The 22,424-nt window shown below is 39.1% G+C and overlaps 1 protein-coding gene across 17 annotated transcripts in view; it reads right to left on the reverse strand.

Moving 5' to 3' along the window:
* The window catches only part of PAK3 (p21 (RAC1) activated kinase 3), a 267,243-nt gene that overhangs the window by 44,213 nt on the left and 200,606 nt on the right, over window positions 1-22,424 (reverse strand). For all 17 annotated transcript variants that reach the window (XM_072816521.1, XM_072816518.1, XM_072816519.1 and 14 more), the window contains 3 exons: window positions 20,852-20,983; window positions 19,597-19,762; window positions 9,816-9,879 (listed from right to left, as the gene is read on the reverse strand). In XM_072816521.1, the coding sequence (XP_072672622.1) occupies window positions 9,816-9,879; window positions 19,597-19,762; window positions 20,852-20,983 (362 nt within the window). The remainder of the gene's footprint in view (window positions 1-9,815; window positions 9,880-19,596; window positions 19,763-20,851; window positions 20,984-22,424) is intronic.

A 22,424-nucleotide genomic window follows, 5' to 3' on the forward strand; every position in this document is an offset into this window, starting at 1 on the left:
ATTTAATTATATAATTGGCAAAGATGCAGATGGGAGACAAAATGCCTTTGGCCAAACGTGTTATCTTTAAGCGCAGGAGGAAAACGATTTCCAGAAATGTTCCCATTGTCACTTTCTGACAAATTGAGCTGTATGGTTGGTCTAATATATGAAGAGATGCAACATACAACCAAGGTACTTTGGTATAACACAGATGTGGACTGTGCTGACCAACAGATCCTTCAGGAGAGCCTTTTGTTTGCTGTATAATTTCTTGTTAGAGTTCCTTTCTTAAACATTTTCCCTTCTGAAAATCAGTGTGGTGATGAGTTTTTATCATAATCTTAGGATACCAAAGAAATGAATACAGCTATGGCAGTAAGGGTGTGGGCAAACCGGCACTCCCGTACCTTGTTAGTGGGCAGGTCAAATGGATCGAGCTCTATGGAGGGCAACTTGGAAATTAAAAATGCACATATCCTCTCATGTAATGATTCCACTTTCAGCAGTTTAACTTAATGATCAATTTGCATATGTATGAAGTGGCTTATTTGTAAAGATCTTCACTCCAGCCTTGTTTATATGAGCAAAATAATGGAAACAAACTAAATAGATGTCTATTGATGGGGGCCTGATTAAATATATTATGGTCCATCAAACAAAAAACACTGCATCCGTTAAAAAGAAAGAGGCACTGATATGGCACTGTCTCTAAGACACAGGCAAATAACAAAATAGAAGATTTATAGTATGTTACCACTTGTGTTAAAAAATAGAGCCACGACACAGACACACACACACAAATACACACATACACAGAAAAGTACATGTCCCCAAATACAAGGTAAGGTAGTTACTCCCCCATCCCTAATTTTTTCCTCAGGAAAAAGGAAAATTGCCTTATATTCGAATCCTTATAAAATCTCTCATGTAATATGGTAAGTCTCCATATTCATTTATTTTTTTCCATGAAGTACTATTTGGGAAAGACACATTAGGTTAAAATGTTCACAGTCAATGCTAGTTCTGGATGCTCATAGAGAGTATCTGTCAGATTTGGAAAGGATGTAAATAAATTATTTCTGAAGGTATGAGCAGAACCTCAAGTGTTAGATGTCATAAATAAGCTTTCTAAAGGTTGCTTTTGAAATTAATGCAGTGAAAAGGGAGCCGTTAGCCAAAGATAGGACAGCATGACCATCAAATACAACAGTGAATACAGCTGGTTGAAACATATTGAAAATATAAAGACCTATGAGCTTATAAATTTTTTAATAAAAGAGGATGCCTCCTTCCCTGACTTAAAATAAAATAGAACACCCCTCATTGGACACTTTTGGAAGTAACTTGGGTATCAACTCCTTTCACTGAAATTGGCAATTATAAACTTAAGCATTTATCTTGTTTTGCCTGTATGAACTATTATTTCAGGGTAACCAAAGACCTCCAGTTGATGAGGCAAAGTTATTTTCAGTCAAGAAAGTGTGGAAGGTAATTCTTAGAAAAGGTAAGTTTTAGAAAAATCACTACTTTGTAATTCCTAATTTCATAATTGATTTGGGCAACAGAGTCATTAATAGACAAAACCAGTAGATGAAAGGCTAATGAGGATCTTTACATCGGAGGGGACAGGAAGTCCTCAAACTTTTTTTATGATTTTATTTATTTATTCATGAGAGACACAAAGACATAGGCAGAGGAAGAAGCAGGCTCCCTGTGCGGAGCCCAACGCGGAACTTGATCCCAGGACTCTGGGATCATGACCTAAGGCGAAGGCAGATGCTCAACCACTGAGCAACCCAGGTACCCCCTACTGAACCTTTTGATCAATCTACTCAGCACTAAAAAATAGAGTGATCAGACACTGTATGCCTTCTGATATAATATGAAATACACAGCACCAACCTGTGAAGAAGGCTTGCCAAAGCTGCACCTGAATATCAAGCTTTTAGAACTAACTTCCATTTATAGGAAATACAGGGAGGGAATAGAGCAGCAACTTAAATGATATCAAATGAAATTAAGAGACAAATCCAGAAAGTAGTAGCTTCTACAAGACAATGACAAGTTTTTTCAATAAGTCAATGGTAGTAGAAAAATCAAGGGGACTGTTTTAGAGTACAGAGATTTAAGACACACGACCGAATGCCATATGTGGATCTTCTTTGGATGCTGATTTGAAGGAATCAACTCTAAAGACTGTGTTTTTGAGACAACTGGGGAACTCTGATAATAGATGATATCAAGCCATTATTGAATTTTGTAGGTGTTATTATGGCATTGTGATTACATTAAAATATTGATCGATGTTGAATCAGGGCAGTAACAATATGCACATTTCCGTACTATTTTTTCTGCTCTTGTATAAGTTTGAATATTTGTAATAGAAGTTTTATTTATTTATTTATTTATTTATTTATTTATTCATTCATTCATTCATGAAAGAGAGAGAGAGGCAGAGACACAGGCAGAGGGAGAAGCAGGCTCCATACAGGGAGCCCTACGTGGGACTTGATCCCGGGTCTCCAGGATCATGCCCTGGGCCAAAGGCGGCACTAAACCGCTGAGCCACCCGGGCTGCCGTGTAATAGAAGTTTTAAAAAGTGATATAGGAGAGAGTTATGTTGTGAAGATGTAAATATACACCTATAAAACCGATTCAGAAAGCAATCCTCTTAATGTTATAGGAATGGGTAACTGCAACCAGAAATAAAATATTTAGGGACAGAATAGTATGTAGATTCAAAAATATTATATTGAAAGATGTTAGATGAAATTCAAATGATGCACTTGGATAACTGTTGGGTGATTCAGAACGGGGCTCTAATGATTACAAAAAAAAAAAATATGTTGGGATGCCTGGGTAGCTCAGTGGTTGAGCGTCTGCCTTCTGCTGAGGGTGTGATCCCCGGCTCCGGGGATTGAGTTCCGCATTGGGCTCCCTGAGAAGAGTGTACTTCTTTCTCTACCTATGACTCTCATGGATAAATAAATAAAATCTTTTTTAAAATGATGTTAAAGATACATAGGAAGATTTTGAATTATACTCCTCATGAAATGTGAGAGTAGAAAAATCTCTCCCAATCTACACATTACTTTATATAACGTGTGGTTTTAAATATATAAATGAGAGTGATTAACACATTAAATATCATATACATTCATCATTTGGGTATCTAACAGTTTACATATTCAGATAAGTCAAAAACTTGTTTTAAAAGCTATGTCATTGTGTGACCATATATTCACGCACAAATGGTGTGTGCACGTGTGTGTGTGCATGTATGTGTGTGTGTGTGTGCAGAAAATCTATGAAAGCTTTACTTAAGAAGCCAGTACCAAATCTTTTCTGGAGCTTTCCTTTATACAAGATTATAGAGATGGTAAGGCACAAGGCTTGGAGGGACATTTACTTTTCGCTGTCTATTCCTATGACCCTCCTGAGTGTTACACCTTGTCCAAGTATTACCTACTTTATTTTTATTTTTTTAAAGATTTTATTTATTCATGAGAGACACAGAAAGATAGAGGCAGAGACACAGGCAGAGGGAGAAGCAGGCTCCATGCAGGGAGCCTGACGTGGGACTCGATCCTAGGTCTCCAGGACCAGGCCATAGGCTGAAGGCGGCGCTAAACCGCTGAGCCACCCGGGCTGCCCAGTATTACCTACTTTAAATAAATTAAACAAATAAAAATTACAATTCAGCTTGTATCTCTCACTTTGTTTCATGACACAGTCCCAACAGATCTTTATAGCATTATTTCCTGTTATCTCGCCTGCCAAACTGCAGGTTTGTCTATGAGGCAGGTACTGCTGATTTCACTCTTTTGATCTTTTTGATACGCATTCATCAAAAAGTTATTAAGGATTTCCTTTATACAGAAAGGATTAGACGCTGTTGCAGGCCCTAAGGATACCAAAGCAAATATAATCTACAGTCTGAAGGAAGTGCTTATTTGGTTTCCTTCCAGCAAAACTGCCCATAATCCCCACATGTTAAATCCTACACCTCAAATCACGATTCAAATGTACTTTTCTCTAAGGATCCTTCATCATACCTTCTCCCTGGCTATAAACAATCTGTACCTCCTCTCCGTCCCCATGGCTCTTTGTAATTATGTCATGCTACCTGCCTTATTCTGCTCTATAAAATAGTAACTGTGAGCATCTTTCCCCTCTGATGATACTTAGCATTTACCCAGCACTTAGCCATGTGCCATGTTGTGCTAAGCACTTTAAACGCATCCTCTCCTTCACTTCTCACAACCTGATGAGGTATATACCTTCTGCTTACTATGAATGAGGAAATGGATGCTCTAGGAAATTAATTCATTTGCCCACAGACCTCTGAGCTCAGAATCTGGGCTCTTTGGTTTTCTTCAATTTTTCCAAAAATTATCCCTTTCTTCCTCCATGGTTTTCTAAGTTTCAAGCAATTTTACATGGCTAGACAAACTAACTTATGAGTGGTTTATGTATGCTGGTGCAGATAGACACTGTAAGGTTCAGGACAGAAGGCAGAAGAGATCAGTTAGGGCCAAGGCAGCCAGGGAGAGATTTGTGGAGTGGAAGGCAGTGAAGAATAGTGTGTGGATAAAATTATGGGAAGAAAGTGCATATGTGTTTGGGATGGAGGGGGGGTCCCCACTGATTTCTTGGTGTAATTTTCATTCTCTTCCTGTTGGATGTTCATAAAGGCAGCAAGCATAGTGATCACTGTGACTCCCAGGGCCTGGTTCTTAACTATGATTTTATGTTCTGTGAATTATATGTGGTAGGCAGTCAGTAAAACTTCACCGATTTAAACAGTCATTCATTAAACTGGATCCAAACTCTCCCTGAACTGCGTCCTCAAAAATAGTTGTCTATTACAAAGTGGAAGAGAGAGCAAGCACGAAACCAGAAGAGAAAAGGGGTCTGTTTTTCAGTGCATTCTCATTGAAGGAAAGGCCTTAAAAATGAATCCAAATACATTAATGAGAAATCTGTGAGGACAGCTGCCGACGCTAGTCAACTCAGCCCTCCGCAACCTCACGGCTACTGCTTCGTTGAGAATTACATAGGATTTGCCAGACAGATTTCTGACAAACTCATGTTGTCAATGATAATCTGGAGGGTGCTAGGCCTTTTTTCTTTCTTCCTTTCCTCTTTTTTTTTAAACTTTACATACATCTGCTCAAAATATCTAGATTTGGTGGCCAATTACAGAATACTTTTCACAGAAATCTGGTGAAATAATGTCGTTTTTTAACACTCGACTCACAGCTATGGCCTCAAATGATTAGACACGCAATTCTGAACTTGATTTATGGAAGATGGAGGCCAGTTCTCTGTCCCTGGGCCTGAATGCTGGGATGGCAGAAACCAATACTGGAAAAATTTGGCTTTCCAAGTAGATGAGGGTGATTAATGGAGAGGTTCTTCTCAAATACGGCTCTCAAGAGTAAGCTACTGTGCTCCCTGAAGCTGAAAAAAGGAATATGGGGGCTGATTATTCCTAGCACCAAATAAATGATTACAGACCCAGGTTTGAATTTCACCATTGTGATAGGTAAAGCAAAACAATAAAAAAAACCACACAGACTTAATGAAAAGAAAATAAAAACTCTATATACTGAAAGCAAAGATGAGTTTGTCTGAGGACAGTAATTCACGGATAAATCCACTGGGAGCAATTTAAATAAAAAGAAAATTAATTTAAGTGGTTTTCGTTTTTGATCTAACAAGAAATAAATCAATATTTTGCTCATTCACTTTAAAAATTATGAACAGAGAGCAAAACTCCACTAAGAATGAAAATACAAAATCAGCAAATTAAATACAAGCTAAAATCACAGTACATAAGTAGATTTCAATTACTAGATGATATCTTAAAAGCTTTCAGAAATGCATCTTGATTTTATATCACAACCATTTGGGTCGAGGGCATCTGTGAAAACGGGCAGTGCATGGTGAAGCCAACACAATGAAAAAGACAGCTGTGCAGCACACACAAGTACCCAAGTGATAAGGAATCAGATCAAGTCACGAGAACAAAAGGATGAAGATATACTGAGACAGAGAGAGAGAGAGAGAGAGAGAGAGAGAGAGATAGGGACAGAAAGAGCAAGACAGGCATGTATATACACATGAAAAGACAGGGCAGAAAAGGAGAGCTAGAAAGACAAACATTTTCTTGTTTGTTTCATAGATAGTTCTTGAGGCAAAAACAGATCCAGAATGATGGGAGAGGCAGACAGGAGAAGCTCTGTAGGTCTTTGACCTTGGCCAGGTAAACTCTTGCTGTTGACCGAAATTGTAAAAAATTGTTTCCTTTTTTGGGGGGAGGGGGTAGCTACTAAGCACAAAAGCACCGGAGGGAGGAAGAGACTCCTTCCCCTCTAAGGACTTGTTTATTTTTTATTAATTTTTAAAAAGATTTTATTTATTTATTCATGAGAGACATAGAGAGAGAGAGAGGCAGAGGGAGAAGCAGGCCCCATGCAGGGAGCCTGACGTGGGACTTGATCCCGGGACTCCAGGATTGCGCCCTGGGCTGAAGGCGGCGCTAAACCTCTGAGCCACCGGGGCTGCCCTCTAAGGACTTGTTTATTTATTTATTTATTTATTTATTTATTTATTTATTTATTTTATTTTTATTTATTTATGATAGTCAGAGAGAGAGAGAGGCAGAGACACAGGCAGAGGGAGAAGCAGGCTCCATGCACCGGGAGCCCGATGTGGGACTCCATCCCAGGTCCCCAGGATCGCGCCCTGGCCAAAGGCAGGCGCCAAACCGCTGCGCCACCCAGGGATCCCTTCAACATTCTTTAAAATGATGAACTAGCTGGGAATTTAAAACGGACCTTTCTGCAGTGGCAGGCAGGAGTTCTGCTTTAACTTTTCAGTTCAGATTATAAAGGTTTTACAAAGTTATGAAGAAATACAACTTTCCTTTTGCACCTTCAGAGGTCAGAGGCATAAATAACCAGGAGGGGAAATCTCTTTGGTATGCAAAGTTGCTTGGCGGCCTAATATTTGTTCTTGGAGAAATCAGTCTTGCTTCATTACCTGGTATCTGGGAGATATTTGAAACCATCTCTTACTTTTTTCTTTTTAAAAATTCAGTGCTCGTTTGGCTCAGTTGGGTCTTAGTGGGAAAGCACGATCAAAACAAAATTATAACATCTTCTACCTCGCACTCCCCAAAACACAACTCTTGAAAAAAAACCCTACTTTTTAAATAAATAAATAGCTTCCATTAAGACCTACAACCAGAGCAGTGCTGCCCATTAGAAGTATAAGGTGACCCATATTTTAAATTTTGCAGAGGGAATAATATTCTAAAAAGGTTAAAAGAGAAAATTAATTTTAATAATACATTGTATTTAACACAATACATGTAAAATATCACTTCAACATGTAACCAAGACATAATTTATTAATGAGATATTTTGCATCATTTTTTCATCCTAAGTTTTTGAAATCAGAGCATATTTTATACTTGTGGCATATCTCAATTTGGAGAAGCCACACACATCAAGCGCTCACTGGTCACAGGGTTACCATATTGAACAGCAACGATCTTAACTGCTGTTTCTCTGTGGATTGTGTATCCCTTCCTATTGTTAGTTCTACCCAAAAACCAACCAGAAGATGACAGTAAGATCGAAAAGGCAACTTTTGCTTTCTAAAGTCCCCTTCATACTGTGTTGTTTTAAGTGGCCTTGAAGTGTTTACCTTTTGGGCATTAAGAAAGCAAATTTAGGTGTATATATGGACTAGAAGGGTACAGCTTCCTTACTTAGAAGTTAAGAAGGGGGACACCTGGGTGGCTCGGCAATTAAGCCGCTGCGTTCGGCTCAGGGCGTGATCCTGGAGTCCTGGGATCGAGTCCCATATCCGGCTCCCTGCATGGAGCCTGCTTCTCCCTCTGCCTATGTCTCTGCCTCTCTCTCTCTCTCTCTCTTTCTCCGTGTGTGTCTGTCATGAATAAATAAATAAAATCTTGAAAAAAAAAAGAAGAAAGAAAATTCCTGGTGGGAAATAATGGCTACAGAAGCCTACCCTGCCCTGCACTCAAGTGGAGTGAGTAGACTTGTCTCAATGTATTTCTTGTACCTTATGTATCCCTCTATCAAGCATTTGCCACTATAGACTCTATGTTCCCCAAGGGCGCATATCATTACCTATCTCTGTCTCTCCAGCACTTAGAAAAGTTCTGGCACATAACTGGCACTCAATAAATGCATGAAAGGCAGATAAATTAAATACATAGTTTTTCATTTGCATTAGACACATTTCAAGTGCTCCAAAGCCACACATGCTACTGGCTACTGTATGGGACAGCACAGATATAGAACATCTCCATCATCACCTAAAGTTCTGTGTAGATAGCCTCGTTCTAGAGCAATGGGCAGAAATACGATTTGACTGGTTAGGTGATGGGGGTCCCTAGAGAAAAAAAACTCTTTTTTTTCCATGAGCAAATAAGAATACCAGTGATAGGAAATGACAAAGAAAGAAGTGAAAGCACAAATAGGTATGTATCTTACCCCCTAGAAAGTCCAGATGCAGCAGCATTATGGTTTCCACTGGAAGAAAAGACTTGGCTATATCTTTCTCCCTGAGCTTCTGCCTCCCTCTTATGATTTTCCTACCTAAGAAAGAAACCAGGCACATTCCCCACAAGTGCCCCAAGACTCTTACTCTCAAGCCAAAATATCTAATGAATGCTTTCCCTTATTTTCTGAGATAAGTCAGCAATTTCAAAAGAAACTTAATACAAAAATCCAAGAAAAAGCAATGAAGTACCTGAAGAAGAAATTTACCATTCCTTTATCTGAAAATAGATTCCACTGGCTGAAGGGCTAGCATAATTCTGTAGGCACATTGGCTGCATCCCTTCCTTCTCAGCCAGGAGGCCTCTGGGGTATTATCTTGGTTCCTGGCATACAGTAATTGATCCATCTAAATATCTTGTCTCCTTCCCCATTTAAGGACACCTCTTAAGAGCACTTCATTTGATTTTAAAAAACATTTCCCCGTTTCTAACACTGTAGCCTACTCTCAGTTTCATACTGAGATCTGAGAAACATGCCTAATTAGAGTTGACTTAGAGAACTGATGACTCCCACCCTTAGCTCTAGTGAATGATCTGGCCCTTGGTTCCCTTGTCTAGCTGAGGATCAGGATTTTCTGAGGAACTTTTCCAAAGTTCTAATTCATGGGCCCCACTCCAGACTTCTGAATCAAATCTCTGGCAGTCAGGCCTGGGGATCTTTATTCTTAACAAGCATGCTAAATGAAAATGACGAATTCCATATCATTTAGGGATTATTGATCTGTTTCCTCCTTACTTGAATAGTCAACTCTGCCCTCCTCTGGACTATTCAGTAAGGACTTTCCCTGCCCCTACTCTGTCACTTTACAGTTTGACAATGAAACAGGATCTTAAGCATAACATCCATAGAGATATAGGGGAGACAGGGATAAAAGGGATTTTCATACAAGTTAGAGGTTTTAAAAATAATAAATAAATAAATAAATAAATAAATAAATAAATAAATAATTTATACATGTGAAAAAAAAAAAAACAAGTTAGAGGTTTTTATAACCCTACTACTTTTCCAGGGAAATCAGTGTGAATCTTCTAACTATATAGGATTAAAATGTCCCTAAACAATTTGCTCTTGGCTCAACATTAGTGCAGATTCCAGCAGGATGTGTTCCTCGATTAATTAACATTCTGTCAGCTAGAAAGACCAATATTGAGAACGCAGAACATAAATATAACCTAGGCTATTACTGAATCTGAATGTATATCTCTGGTGCTTATCTTTCAATAATCACTTACCCTTGACCTATTTTTTCAAATCTTGTGTATTTTTTCTTTGGGTCACCGACACTCACAATGCTTCCTGAATTTGGGGGGGTGGAGAGAAGAAGAAGAGAGAGAGAGCTTTAAATTGATTGGTTCATTTCCCTTTATTTCATACTAAAATTTGCAATGCTAGAGTCAATGACAAATAAAACACTGAAGCAATATTCCCATGCAATTTCTATAATTTATATGGCTAATAATACATTTTATTAAAGTAACAAACAGTAATATATTAATTAAAGTAGTAGTAATAACCCATGCTGCTTTTATAGTCAAAATTGATGATGTTTGATCAACAAAAAGGACTGGACACAACTCAACATTTAAAAAAGTTCCCAAAAAAGGATACTGTAGATTTGGAGATAAAAACATCTAAGATCTTATATGCACTATTTAATAAAATCACTATCTTGCCTGAATCGGAGCAAAATTGAGCACTACACTACATTTAGTTCTGCTGGACAAGTACCTCTTCAGCAATTACCATGAACCCAGTACTGTGCTAAGGGTGATGGGGTCTAATAAAGAACAAAGTTGAATCATAAAGTAATGAGACTCATGCTTTCTGAAAACCTGCATCCTCAAACCCAGGAGCCTACCTGCACTCCATGTATTTTTTAACAACTTTACTGGAATATGATTTGCACACCATGAAGTTCACTCATTTAAAGGGTACAATTCTGGCAGCCCAGGTGGCTCAGCAGTTTAGCACCACCTTCAGCCCAGGATACGATTCTGGAGACCCGGGAGGGAGTCCCACGTCGGGCTCACTGCATGGAGCCTGCTTCTCCCTCTGCCTGTGTCTCTGCCTCTCTTTCTCTCTCTCGTGAATGAATAAATAAATTATTTTAAAAAAATAAAGGGTACAATTCATCAGTGCTTCCATATATATGAAGCAAACATCGACCAAAGTGAAGGGAAGTATTGGCAGCAATATAAAAATGGTTGGCAACTTTAATAGCTCACTTTCAATAATGGATTGAACAGCCAGAGAGATCAACAGAGAAATGGAGGAAGTGAAAAACACTCTAGATCCACTGGAGCTAATACATATACAGAAACGCTTCACCCACCAATTGAAGAATACACATCCTTCTCCAGTGCATATGGAACATTCTCCAGGGTAGACCACCATTTGCTAAGCAAAACAAACCTTAGCAAATTTTACAGGATTGAAATCGTATAAAATGCCTTTTCTAATCATAATGGATATAAACTAAAAATCAATAACAGAAAGATGATTGGAAAATTCCAAGATAGTTAAATAAAACGCGTGAAAGAAGACACTTCAAGAGAAATTTAAAAATAGTTTGAACTAAATTAGAATCAAATACAACCTATCAAATTGCTTGGGATGCAGCAAAAGCAGTGCCAAATATTTTTGATAAAAAGGAAAAAATCAAGTGTACAATGCAATGGCTTTTAGTAAATTATCTGAGTTGTGCAAATTTATTAAATTTCACCATGGTCTAATTTTAGGACATTTTGGTCATCCCAGAAAGAAACCTGTACCTGTTCGCAGTCACTCTTCATTCCCTACCTGTGCCTGCACCCCACCCTTGGCTTTCCAACCCATTCCTAGGCAATGACCAATCTACTCTGTGTTTCTATAGACTGTTCTAAACATTGTAGAGTAAGGTCATAAGCAAGAAAAACATTAATTTATCATGTGTGGCTCTGGGGGAAAAAAAACATTGGTTTTGTTAATTCAAAATAACAAATCCTGTAGTCAGAGGATGAATCCTTGCCACCACTCAGGACAAATCTGAAATAAGTGCCATTGACTCTTCAACGCAGTGCTCAAATAGGTGCAGAAAAATTCCAGGCCACAGCAGCATCATGGGAATATGGGTTCAGCTTCTCAAGTGGACTGCCTTGAAGGGAATCATTTATTTGGATGCCTGTGGCTCTCCCTTCCTTTTTTTTTTTTTTTTAAAGCAAACATATCAGTATCACTACCTTTGAGTTATATCTTACTATCATGGCTCCTGTTCTAAAGAAGCATAGAGTCAGTAGGGTAAGATTTACACCACGAACTAATCAAGAGAAGGTCTGTAGATTCTACCTTCTCATTGTCGCTCTTATTCATTCCCTCTTCTTCATGCCATGGCTACTGCCATAGCTCCAGGCCCTTGACATTTCTTGTCCAAACAATTGCACTAGTAATTACCTACCTCAACACTCTACCTTCTCTATCTCCTGCAACACTTTTGGAATAGGGTAACCATGTAATTCCCAAAACCAAGACTTTTCCTGGGTAAACTGAGATGTACAGTCGTCCTACTTCAGAGTGATTTCACTCTTAATTGTGATTTCTCAAAAGTTCCTCCTCGCTACAAAATCAAGTTCAAATTTCTTAGTCTGGCATAGAGGGCTCTTTACTCTCTACCACCAACCAATCCCTACCTAACCATACTAATCTCATGTAATTCCTCTACTCCTCATCCCTCCTACTTTAAGTCCTAGTAATGCTATCACTATCCAAGGCTTAGGTCTTTGCAGATGCTCCCCTTTTCCCTTTCCTGGCTAACCCACGAATTCCTATTTATTAAACATTATCTCAAGTCATCCTATTTTGTGAATTATTCTCTCATGCCTCTGAGATTCTCATGTTTCTTCTTGAGGGGAGGAACCTTGTCTTTTCATTCAAGTAACTTTAGTGCCTAGAATAACAGCCATCACTGAATAGGTATTTGTTGACCAAATAAATGAGGACAAGAAAGTATGTATTCAAGTGCTAAACTGTGTGCTACAAACAATACCTGGTGTTGATTCAGAACTACCAGTAGATGGTATATTTTGTTTTTTAAATTTTTTTTTATTTATGATAGGCACACAGTGAGAGAGAGAGAGAGGCAGAGACACAGGCAGAGGGAGAAGCAGGCTCCATGCACCGGGAGCCCGATGTGGGACTCGATCCCGGGTCTCTAGGATCGCGCCCTGGGCCAAAGGCAGGCGCCAAACCGCTGCGCCACCCAGGGATCCCAGATGGTATATTTTGAATTAAAAAAATAAATGTTTCAGTCCTGGGGGCACCTGGGTGGCTCAGTGGTTGAGCATCTGCCTTCCTCTCAGGTCGTGATCCCGGGGTCCTGGGATCGAGTCCTACATCAGGCTCCCCGCAGGAAGCCTGCGTCTCCCTCTGCCTGTGTCTCTGCCTCTCTCTCTGTGTCTCTCATGAATAAATAAATAAATAAACTCTTTAAAAAAATTTCAGTCCTGTACTGTTCATCAAGTTGTTAGATTTGTTGTTGCTGTTGGTAGTGGTGGTTTGTTTTTTACAACAGTAGTCCATGTTTCAGTGAAGTTAAATAAGACATATACAATATGTGAGTTGTTATAATTCTTTTTCTCTTGCATTTCCAATCTCAGTCCATGGTACTGCTATCTGTCTACTCAGTAGCCAGAGTATGAAATCTGGAAGTCACCTCTGTCTCATCCCTCACCTTCACTGACCCCCACGCAGTTGTCCACCAAGTCCTGTGCTTATATCTGTTCACCTCCTAGAGACCTTCTCATTTTGTCCCTTCCTTGTGACTACTATTCTAGTTGGGCCCTCATCATTTTTTGTCTGGGCTATCCCAACATCCTCCTAATTGCACTCCCAACTGCCAGCCCCTTCACACTCTAGTCCAGACTCCACACCTCTCTCTGGTAGGATGCTGTTAAGTGCAAACCCGATCATGAGATTCTCTGGTTTAGGAGTCCTCGATGGCTCTCCCAATGCCTACAGGGTAAAGCTAAACTCCTTGGCATGGAGTACAAGGCTCTTTATATCTGACTCTTGTTTTATTCTCCGTCTCTTATCCTATCCACCCCTTCCCCACTAGACCTTCACTGCTTTGACCATAACAAATTGCAGCTCATGAACAGCTAGCTCTTGCTTGACAGTTGAGCTTCTTCTCTTACGACTCCAGTCCCACCACCTACCACCAATTATATATTCAAGTGATGTTGAATAATTTAGCACTCCTAGACATATGCCTTCATACCTTCTATACTTACTATTCTCTTGCCTGGAATGTCCTTCTTAAATTTCCAAGTTCCTATTTATGCTTCAATTCAGCTTCAATGGTGCCTCTTCAAGGAAGCCTTCCCTGATTTTTTGGAATAAAGTTAATAATTTCTGTTCTCTATACTACTGTATCTTCTCTCTCTCTCTCTCTCTCTCTCTCTCTCTCTCTCTCTCTCACCTTTGCACTTACTCTGCTTCTCTACACTTAATACACCATGTACCCATCTCTACATATTTGACATCCTGTTACAGATTGTGTCTTAAAGACAAAAGTCAGGTCTCATTCATTTCTGTATCCTCAGTACCTCCTCAAACAATGTTATGTGAGAAATACATGAATTACTCAATAAATGTCTGTTGAATTGAACTCAAATAAAATTAGGCATTTCCTTTGGTAAATGCCCCATATTTTAAGAGAGAGGTTGGAGAATGTATTTTAATTGAGTTACGACTATAGAATGCCACAAATTTAACAATTTCTGAATTGCCACTTCATCTTTCAAATTGTCTTATAGATTTCTACATCACTGAGAACCGTTCTTACTCAAGTCAGCTATTAATGGATAGGGGCCTGGACACGACGACTACTATTACTACTACTTCTTTGTCGTTGTTGTTGTCGTCTTCTTCTTTTGTAACAAAATGACAATTTTAAAGTCCTTTGAAACCATTGTTTTATTAAGGAGTTTATAGTCTTCTAAGAAAGTTCTACTATTAAGTTGCTGAGCAAATTCTTTTCCATAGACTGAATAAAAGCAAATAAGCTTTAGCCCAAGCCACTTTCTGAATTATGACCAATTTCAATTGGCAGGGTTCAGTCAATGAGGTTTTGTGGTAGTAAATTACTTAACCTTTATTTCCTTGGAATGCAGAATTTAAAAAAAAAACAACCTGGAAATAAATCCTTTCATGAAGATTACCAAAAGACAACAATTTTGATGAGCTTCTGCCTCTGAATTTAACTGCTGTACAAATAAAATGGCGTCTCCACGTCCACTACCCTTCACAGGAGAGGGTGTGCTGCCATCTACTGATGTAAGGCAAATGCACAGGAGGTCTTGTTTACAATTCCCAATCACAAAATAAGCTTTTCAAATGACCTGTTTCATCAGGACCATTGTAATTTGTTTTTATAAATTACACGAAGGAAAGGAGGAGAAGCCACCATGACACAATAGTAGAAAACAGTGACAAGAGGCAGCAACTCAAAATCAAAAGGGGGGAAAATAGCAATGCAAGAACAATTTCCTACTGGGGCAATTTGTTCAATAAGAAACCAACTATTCATTTAAAAGTGTAAGGATTTAAGAAATGACTAAATAGCAGTATTTGAAAATAGGGTTCATGATGCAGTTTCAGTGGCAGAAGAGTCTATCAGTGTCTCTTCCTACGTATGAAACTAAGTTGAACTCTGATCATTAAAAGGATTCCTTTAGCGCACTGAGAAAGTTTTGATTCCTGAGAAAAAGCAAAATAATTCTCTAAATTAGTATTAGTCCTATCTGAGTGGGAAATTAGAAGAGTTCTGAGTGGAGAATGCTGGAGAAAGGGAGGGACAAAAAGAGGAGTTGACTGTGGGACCCAAGACAAATTTCCTGCCTTGCACCATTTTGCTGACAGCGCCTTTTGGAAATTTTCTCTAAAATGTAGGGGTTTCTTTATTTTCCAATAGATTCAGACAGACCACAATGAACAAGCCAGACCCAGGCTATCTGTCTGTATAAAACTGAAATATGATCTGTTTATTTCAGCTATTAATGATCCCATGGTCTGGCCCCCACAATCAGCATTTGCATGGAAGAGGAGTAGCTTGGCGGCTCTGTGGTCTGGGCTTCCAATCTCACAGTAATGGGATCTCTGAGCCTAGGATGATGCTGCCCTCTCCTCTTCACCATGATTATGGTGGGTTCCACTTGGGTATGGGATGTAGGCTATTGCTCTACCTCTGTCTCCTATCTTCCTCTCTTCTGCCTCTCAGTGCAGGCTCCTTTACTCCTTCCCCGAACTCCAACGGGGGCCTTGATTCACTCGATGACTTTCGTATAGGAACCATACATCTTGGCTTATTCCTGATTTCAAATATTGTGTCCCACTGGAAGACTCCACTTTTTTATGTTGCAAAATATGGTTGCTCTCATTTGGCAAAAATTACATAATAAATTTATACTACTATGTACTGTGCTAGGTGCCTTACATACTTTATCCCATTTAGTTCTCGTGAAATCCCTATCACATTGGTACTAATATTATGTCCACTTTTCAAATGAAGAAACTGAAATTCAGAAGAGTTGAGTGATTGGCCTAAGAACACACAGCTAGTCTGGTCCTATGACTAAGACTCCCTTATGATTCATTATAAAGCCTGGCCTAGTGTGTTATCTTACTAAGGCTTTATACTCATGTAGTCATCACCATTTACTGAGCACCTACTGTGTACCAGGGACTGTGGCTGCAGTTTTTATATGCCCTATTCTCATTTAATTACTATTATGCTATGAGGTTGGTACTATTAATATCTCCACATATAAAAATATATATAAATTATACATTTATAAAAATAAATATATATAATAAATATATATGTGTGTGTATATATATATGTATATATATATTTTTTTTTTAGGTGAGGAAAAAGAGGTCAAGGAAAGTTAAGTAACTTGCCCAAGAAACACAAGCAAAGGGCTTGTCATTTGAATCCGGGCCTTTCTGACTCCAATACTACTCTTAGTCATAGTTTGAGCTACATAAAATCTATCTTATAGACAGAGTGCAGTTATGATTCTTATCTCTGTCAGACAGATAAGAAACTGAGGCTCAGAGGGGTGAAATAAATCGTCTGATGTCATACAGTGAGTCTGTGGCAGAGAAGAGGGCACACAGAAGGTGCACACACAGAGGTGCAGCAGAAGCAGGAAAGAATCACTTTGTAGACTTGATGGTATAGCTTTGCCTGGACCTGCTTCATGAAAAGCACTCCCCCATTTTTCTACAGGTTCTCCCTGTCAAGATCTGTAAGTGTGAGGTCAGGCTGGCAGTTACAGGTGGCTTACTGACTGGAGAGAAAAATGAGTCTCCGGAGGCCCGAGCTTTCTCCACTGGAGAAGAAAACACCCAATTCTTAATTTAAAATGTAATCAAAGGCACTTTTCTCCTCTTCATCATGTTGCTCAGTGCAGGGCAGAATAAACAAGCAATGAGAGAAACCATGGATCCAGCACCGCTAGGATTTGCAAGCAAAGCCAGATTTTGGCCCAAGAGAAGAATGCTTCTCTGTCAGTGAATGTAAGAAAAGCATTTTCGTTTTAACAAATCGATTGGGATTTGAAACATACCCATAATAGTCATTGTTTTAATGAAAGCAACACTGTTAGAATTTTATTTTATTTTTTATCCTATTTTGTTTTTTATTTTTTTAAAGATTTATTTTTTTCATGACAGAGAAAGAGAGACAGAGAGAGAGAGACAGAGACATTGGCAGAGGGAGAAGCAGGTTCCATGCAGGGAGCATGATGTAGGACTCGATCCCAGGATTCCAGGATCACATCCTGGGCTGAAGGCAGGCGCTAAACTGCTGAGCCACCCAGGAGTCCCTGATTTTTAGAACCTAATACAATATCATAGGTCATGTCTACATGGACAAAATAAAGAAAAAAATTGAGGTAACTGTCTGAATAACTGACAGAAATCATCCAGGCAATTCTTTCTTTTTTCCTTCTCTTTTCCATATAGAAACAGATGAGGATACACAGAAGCAAAGTGCGTAATGGAACTAGTGTCACACCTTTGAAGCAAACAGATTTGAGTTCACACTGTCACTCATTAGTTTGGTGATCTGGTCATTTTAGTATTTTGAGGCTTACTTTCACTGATCTGTAGAATGAGGATATTGAAATCTAATGAAAGGTATTATTCTGAAAATTAAACCTCATGGTGTATGTAAAGTGGCCAGCACAGAAAGTGCTCAATAGATGCGAACTATTACTACTGTTATTCTCACTAGAGTCATATTTAATCACATAGAGTCAGTTGGCTGAAGTCTCAGTGAACTCAATTCCAAGCACTCACTCCCAGCTGCAGCCCAGACCTTTGCCTTTCCAAATACCTTTACCCCAGAATGTCTCAACCTCAACACTGCTGACATTCTGTGTTAAAGAATTCTTTGTCACAGAGGGGAAAGGAGGGGATTGTCCTTAGCATTGTGAACATTTTAGAAGCATCCCTAGCCTCTATCCACTAGATGCCAGCAGCACTCCCTGTGCTCAGACTATAAACATGTCTTCAGGCATTGCCAAATATTTCCTGAAGGGCAAATCGGCCCCACCACCACCTATGAGTCTCCCTGTGGCTCTCTTCCTTTCCTGAGGTCTTTTAGTTGGAAATTTGCATGAAACAAGACAGCTTCCTGTTCTCTAGTTGTATGACATTACTGAAATTTGTCATCCAAACAAAATTGTAAGTTTCTTGATGGTTGGAAATTGTTTTTCTATGGTTTCCTCCAAAGATTCTTGCATAGAACATATGAGGAGAGACTCATATTTGTTTTGCTCGTTTTTTCATTCATTCACTCAAAAAGCATGTGTTTTTATGCAGCACTTTATCAGAAGCTGGACATAAAGGAAAAGGAGACTCAGTCCCTTCCCTTGAGAAGCTCACAAGTCTAAGGGAAAGAGATCGGACTAGTGTGGTGTGATTTGCTACCATAAAGGCAGTAAAGAGAATAGCCCTTAACTCAGACTGGGAGGGGCAAAGAAGGCTTTCCTGAGAAGGTAACTTTTGAGTTGGGTTTTGAAGGATGAATAGGAGTCAGTGAAGGATGAATAGGGGCACTGATTGCAGATAACTAGCAATTTGTTAGATGTTTCTGTAGTATGAGTTTAATAAATATGCTTCACAGACCTTTGACTCATTTCAGCAATGTATTTTTCTTAAATCTCCTTGGCTCAGAAAGCTAACTGAAAGAGGACTATTTCATGAAACTGGAATGAGTGTGTGTGCACACGATGTACACAATATGATACCGTGGGAGGGAGGTTGCTAGCATTTGCTGGCCCTGCCCCCCTTCTCCACATAGAAATACTCCTAAATTAAGAGAAAAGATGGTATTACTGTGGTTGCTGGTTTTGATTGACTGTGTTGGGCTTTGAGGTTGACTTGTCTATCATGATTGATCAGTTGGGAGACCTTGGGGGATGATCAAAATATATATCATCAGATTATTTTATTCCTTTCAGAGTGTCATCTTAAAATAAAACTCACTGTTTAATCATCGTGTCAAGTTTTCACCTTAATTGACTTTTTCAAGTGAAAATACTTAGTTTCTGTCAGATTCGGAGTGTGGGGGAAGGAGTGATCTGGAATACACAGCAAGTTCAAACCTTTACACCTTTTGACTTCAGGAAGCCTGGAGTTTATGCAAGGAGGCCCAAATTTTAAAGGCTCGGTTCCCATTTTATTTATTTATTTATTTATTTATTTATTTATTTATTTATTTTTAAAAAGATTTATTTATTTATTCATGAGAGAGAGAGAGAGACAGAGACACAGGCAGAGGGAGAAGCAGGCTTTTCTCAGGGAGCCCGATGCGGGACTCAATCCCAGGATCACAACCTGAGCTGAAGGCAGCCGCCCAACCACTGAGCCACCCAGGCGTCCCTCGGTTCCCATTTTAAATGGTTTATGAGACCATCCTATGAAGTAAGTAACGATGGCAAAAACAAAACCAAAAAACAACCAACTCACTTAGCTTTTCTAGGATCTCCTCGTCTGTCATCTTGGATTTTTTCCGTTGCCGATCTGTGTTTCTATACAAAGTACTGGAATTGGCGTTCTCAGCAGAAGGTGGTGTGGCCTCTTTATTTGGTGCTGCTGGTGAAGCTATGGATTCCAGCACAGAGCGGGTGTAGATCTTAAAGATAAGGGAAAAAGTTCTATGATGAAAACAATAGGCCAAGCCTAGATGCTGCCATGTCAATGAGGTTTTATTTTGTAAATTAAGACAAAATTTTAAAGCAGTTTTAGGTTCACAGTCAAGTTGAGAGGAAGGTACAGATTTCCCATCTACACCCTGTGCCCACGCATCATAGCCTCCCCCATTATCAACAGCCCCCCGACCTCAGAGTGGGACATTTGTTACAAGTGATGAACCAACACTGATGCGTCATAAACACCCCAAGTCCATAGTTTACACATAGTTCACTCTTAGGGTAGACAGTCTATAGGTTTGGACGAATGTATAATCTGCCATTATGGCAGTGGAGTTCTGTCATTACTCCAAAAATTCTCTGTGCTCTGCTTACTCATCTCTCCTCCACATCCCAACCCCTACCCCCAATAAGTCTGTAAAGACAAGTGATGAATTAATTATTAAACAAGAACTTTAGGTTACCTCAAATACCCTGTGCTTGAAAGCTGTCAGGACCCAGTCTTCTGAGGTCCCCATACATGTTGTGCTCATTCTGGTCCTGGTGTCTCTACTTAGGCAATTCTTCCTACTTGATTCATGTGGATTTCTTTCTCTAATTTAATTTCTGCAGCAATTCTATACTTTAGCACTTACTTATATATTGTTTGGTATTATTCTCTAATTGTCACATGCTATCTCATATCCCTGAAGAGCAGCCTCAACCAAGGTTGTATCTTATATTCTAGATCTGGGAACATAGTAGATACTCAATAGGGTGGGAGCTGATTCACTAGACTTTGACTCTACAATTGCTCCAGATGACATTTCCTGAACCACTGAGGAGTAGTTATTTGAGACTTACTGATTTTGTTTTGTTTTGTTTTAATTTTTATTTATTTATGATAGTCACACACACACACACACACACACACACACACACACACACACACAGGCAGAGACATAGGCAGAGGGAGAAGCAGGCTCCATGCACAGGGAGCCCGACGTGGGACTGGATCCCGAGTCCCCAGGATCGCGCCCTGGGCCAAAGGCAGGCGCCAAACCGCTGCGCCACCCAGGGATCCCGAGACTTACTGATTTTGTATGCTCGGGTCTTGGTGCAATGACTGGTGGGGGCTCATTGTCATCTTCTTCTTCTTCCTCTTCTTCATCTTCTTCTTCAGACACAGGAGGAGCCAAAGGCGGCTCTGATGCTGTTTTTGTACTCTTGTGACAAAAACAAAGTTTAGAGACCAGGTATTAACTCTTCATTGTTTTTCTTCAGAAACAAGAAAAGGGAAATAAAATATTTAATCATGTAGGGACATGAGAAAACCGCACCTTTTACAAATGAGCAGAACCATCTACAGTTTGGTGATCAGGACTGCTCACATTCAGAGGTAAATTCAGGTCATGGTTTATAAACATCATGAAAATTTTAAAGATCTTTTCATTTTCCACTGAGCTCAGAAACAGTGAGCTATTCATTTAATATTTGCAAGTTCAATGTTTTTGAAATCAATGAATAATATCTTTTTAAAATGCTATGAAAGCCTTCAATTTGTACTGGGCAGATTGTCAATTCGCTGATTGATAGTTTGTCAACCAGAAAAGGGCTATTTTGTGCCTAAAGATCAGAGCATGCATATGGATATGGTATTAACACAGCTCTGCAAATACTCACTAAGTACAAGCAAGCCCATAAATGTTGCTTCCCTGTTCAGCCTCCTGGAAAGAAGCACTCAGAAAGTAACAGACATGAAGATCTAAGGAATATTCATCAACATAATTATTCAGTCTTAACCAACAGGTATAAATGGTGATTTGCAATGCTAAAAACTGCTACACCACCACCACCACCACCAAAAGTAAGAACGATCATAGTATCTAGGATGGATTCTTATCATTCATATTTATGCAGGGCTTAAATTGTCCCAAAGCTGAATTTTGAAAGAACTATGACCACAGTTCTCAAAGTGTGGTCCCCAGACCAGCATCATCACAGGGAACTTGTTAGAAATGCAAATTCTTGGGTTCTATCCACACTAATGAATCATAACTCTGCGAGTGAGGCCTGATAGTATGTTATGACAAGCCTTCCAGGTGATTCCGGTTCAGGTTCAAGTTTAAAAATCACTGAACAATGACACAGGTCTGTGCTGTCCAATATGGCAGCCACAAGCTGTCCATAGTTAATGAGCAGTTACATGCGCTATAACTTAAGTGGGTACTAAGTTTAAAATACATACCAGATGTTAAATATGAAAAAAAGTTGTAAAATAGTTCCTTAGTGAAAGACATTTCCTTTTATGTTGTGTATATGTTGAAATGACAGAATTTTGAGTACACTGGGTTCCATAAAATATCATTAAAATTAATTTCACCTTTTTCTTTTTACTTTTTTTTCAGTGTGGCTACTAGAAAATGTAAAGTTACATATATACCTTTTATGACATTGATTCTGTTGGAAAGGACTATTAAAGATTTTTTAATTTTTATTTTGTGTGTGTGTGTGTGTTTATATTTGTATTCTGTTGACACCTTTGGGTATACTGGCTCAAGCTAATTCTAAAAAGAATTTTCATTTCTTGAGGACAAAGCTCCTGAGGTAGATACAGGGAGCCTACTAATACACTATTAAATCAAAGGACCTCAGCCTATGATTAAA

This window comes from Canis lupus, chromosome X, assembly GCF_048164855.1.
Source record: "Canis lupus baileyi chromosome X, mCanLup2.hap1, whole genome shotgun sequence".
In the NCBI taxonomy this organism is placed as follows: Eukaryota; Metazoa; Chordata; class Mammalia; order Carnivora; family Canidae; genus Canis; species Canis lupus.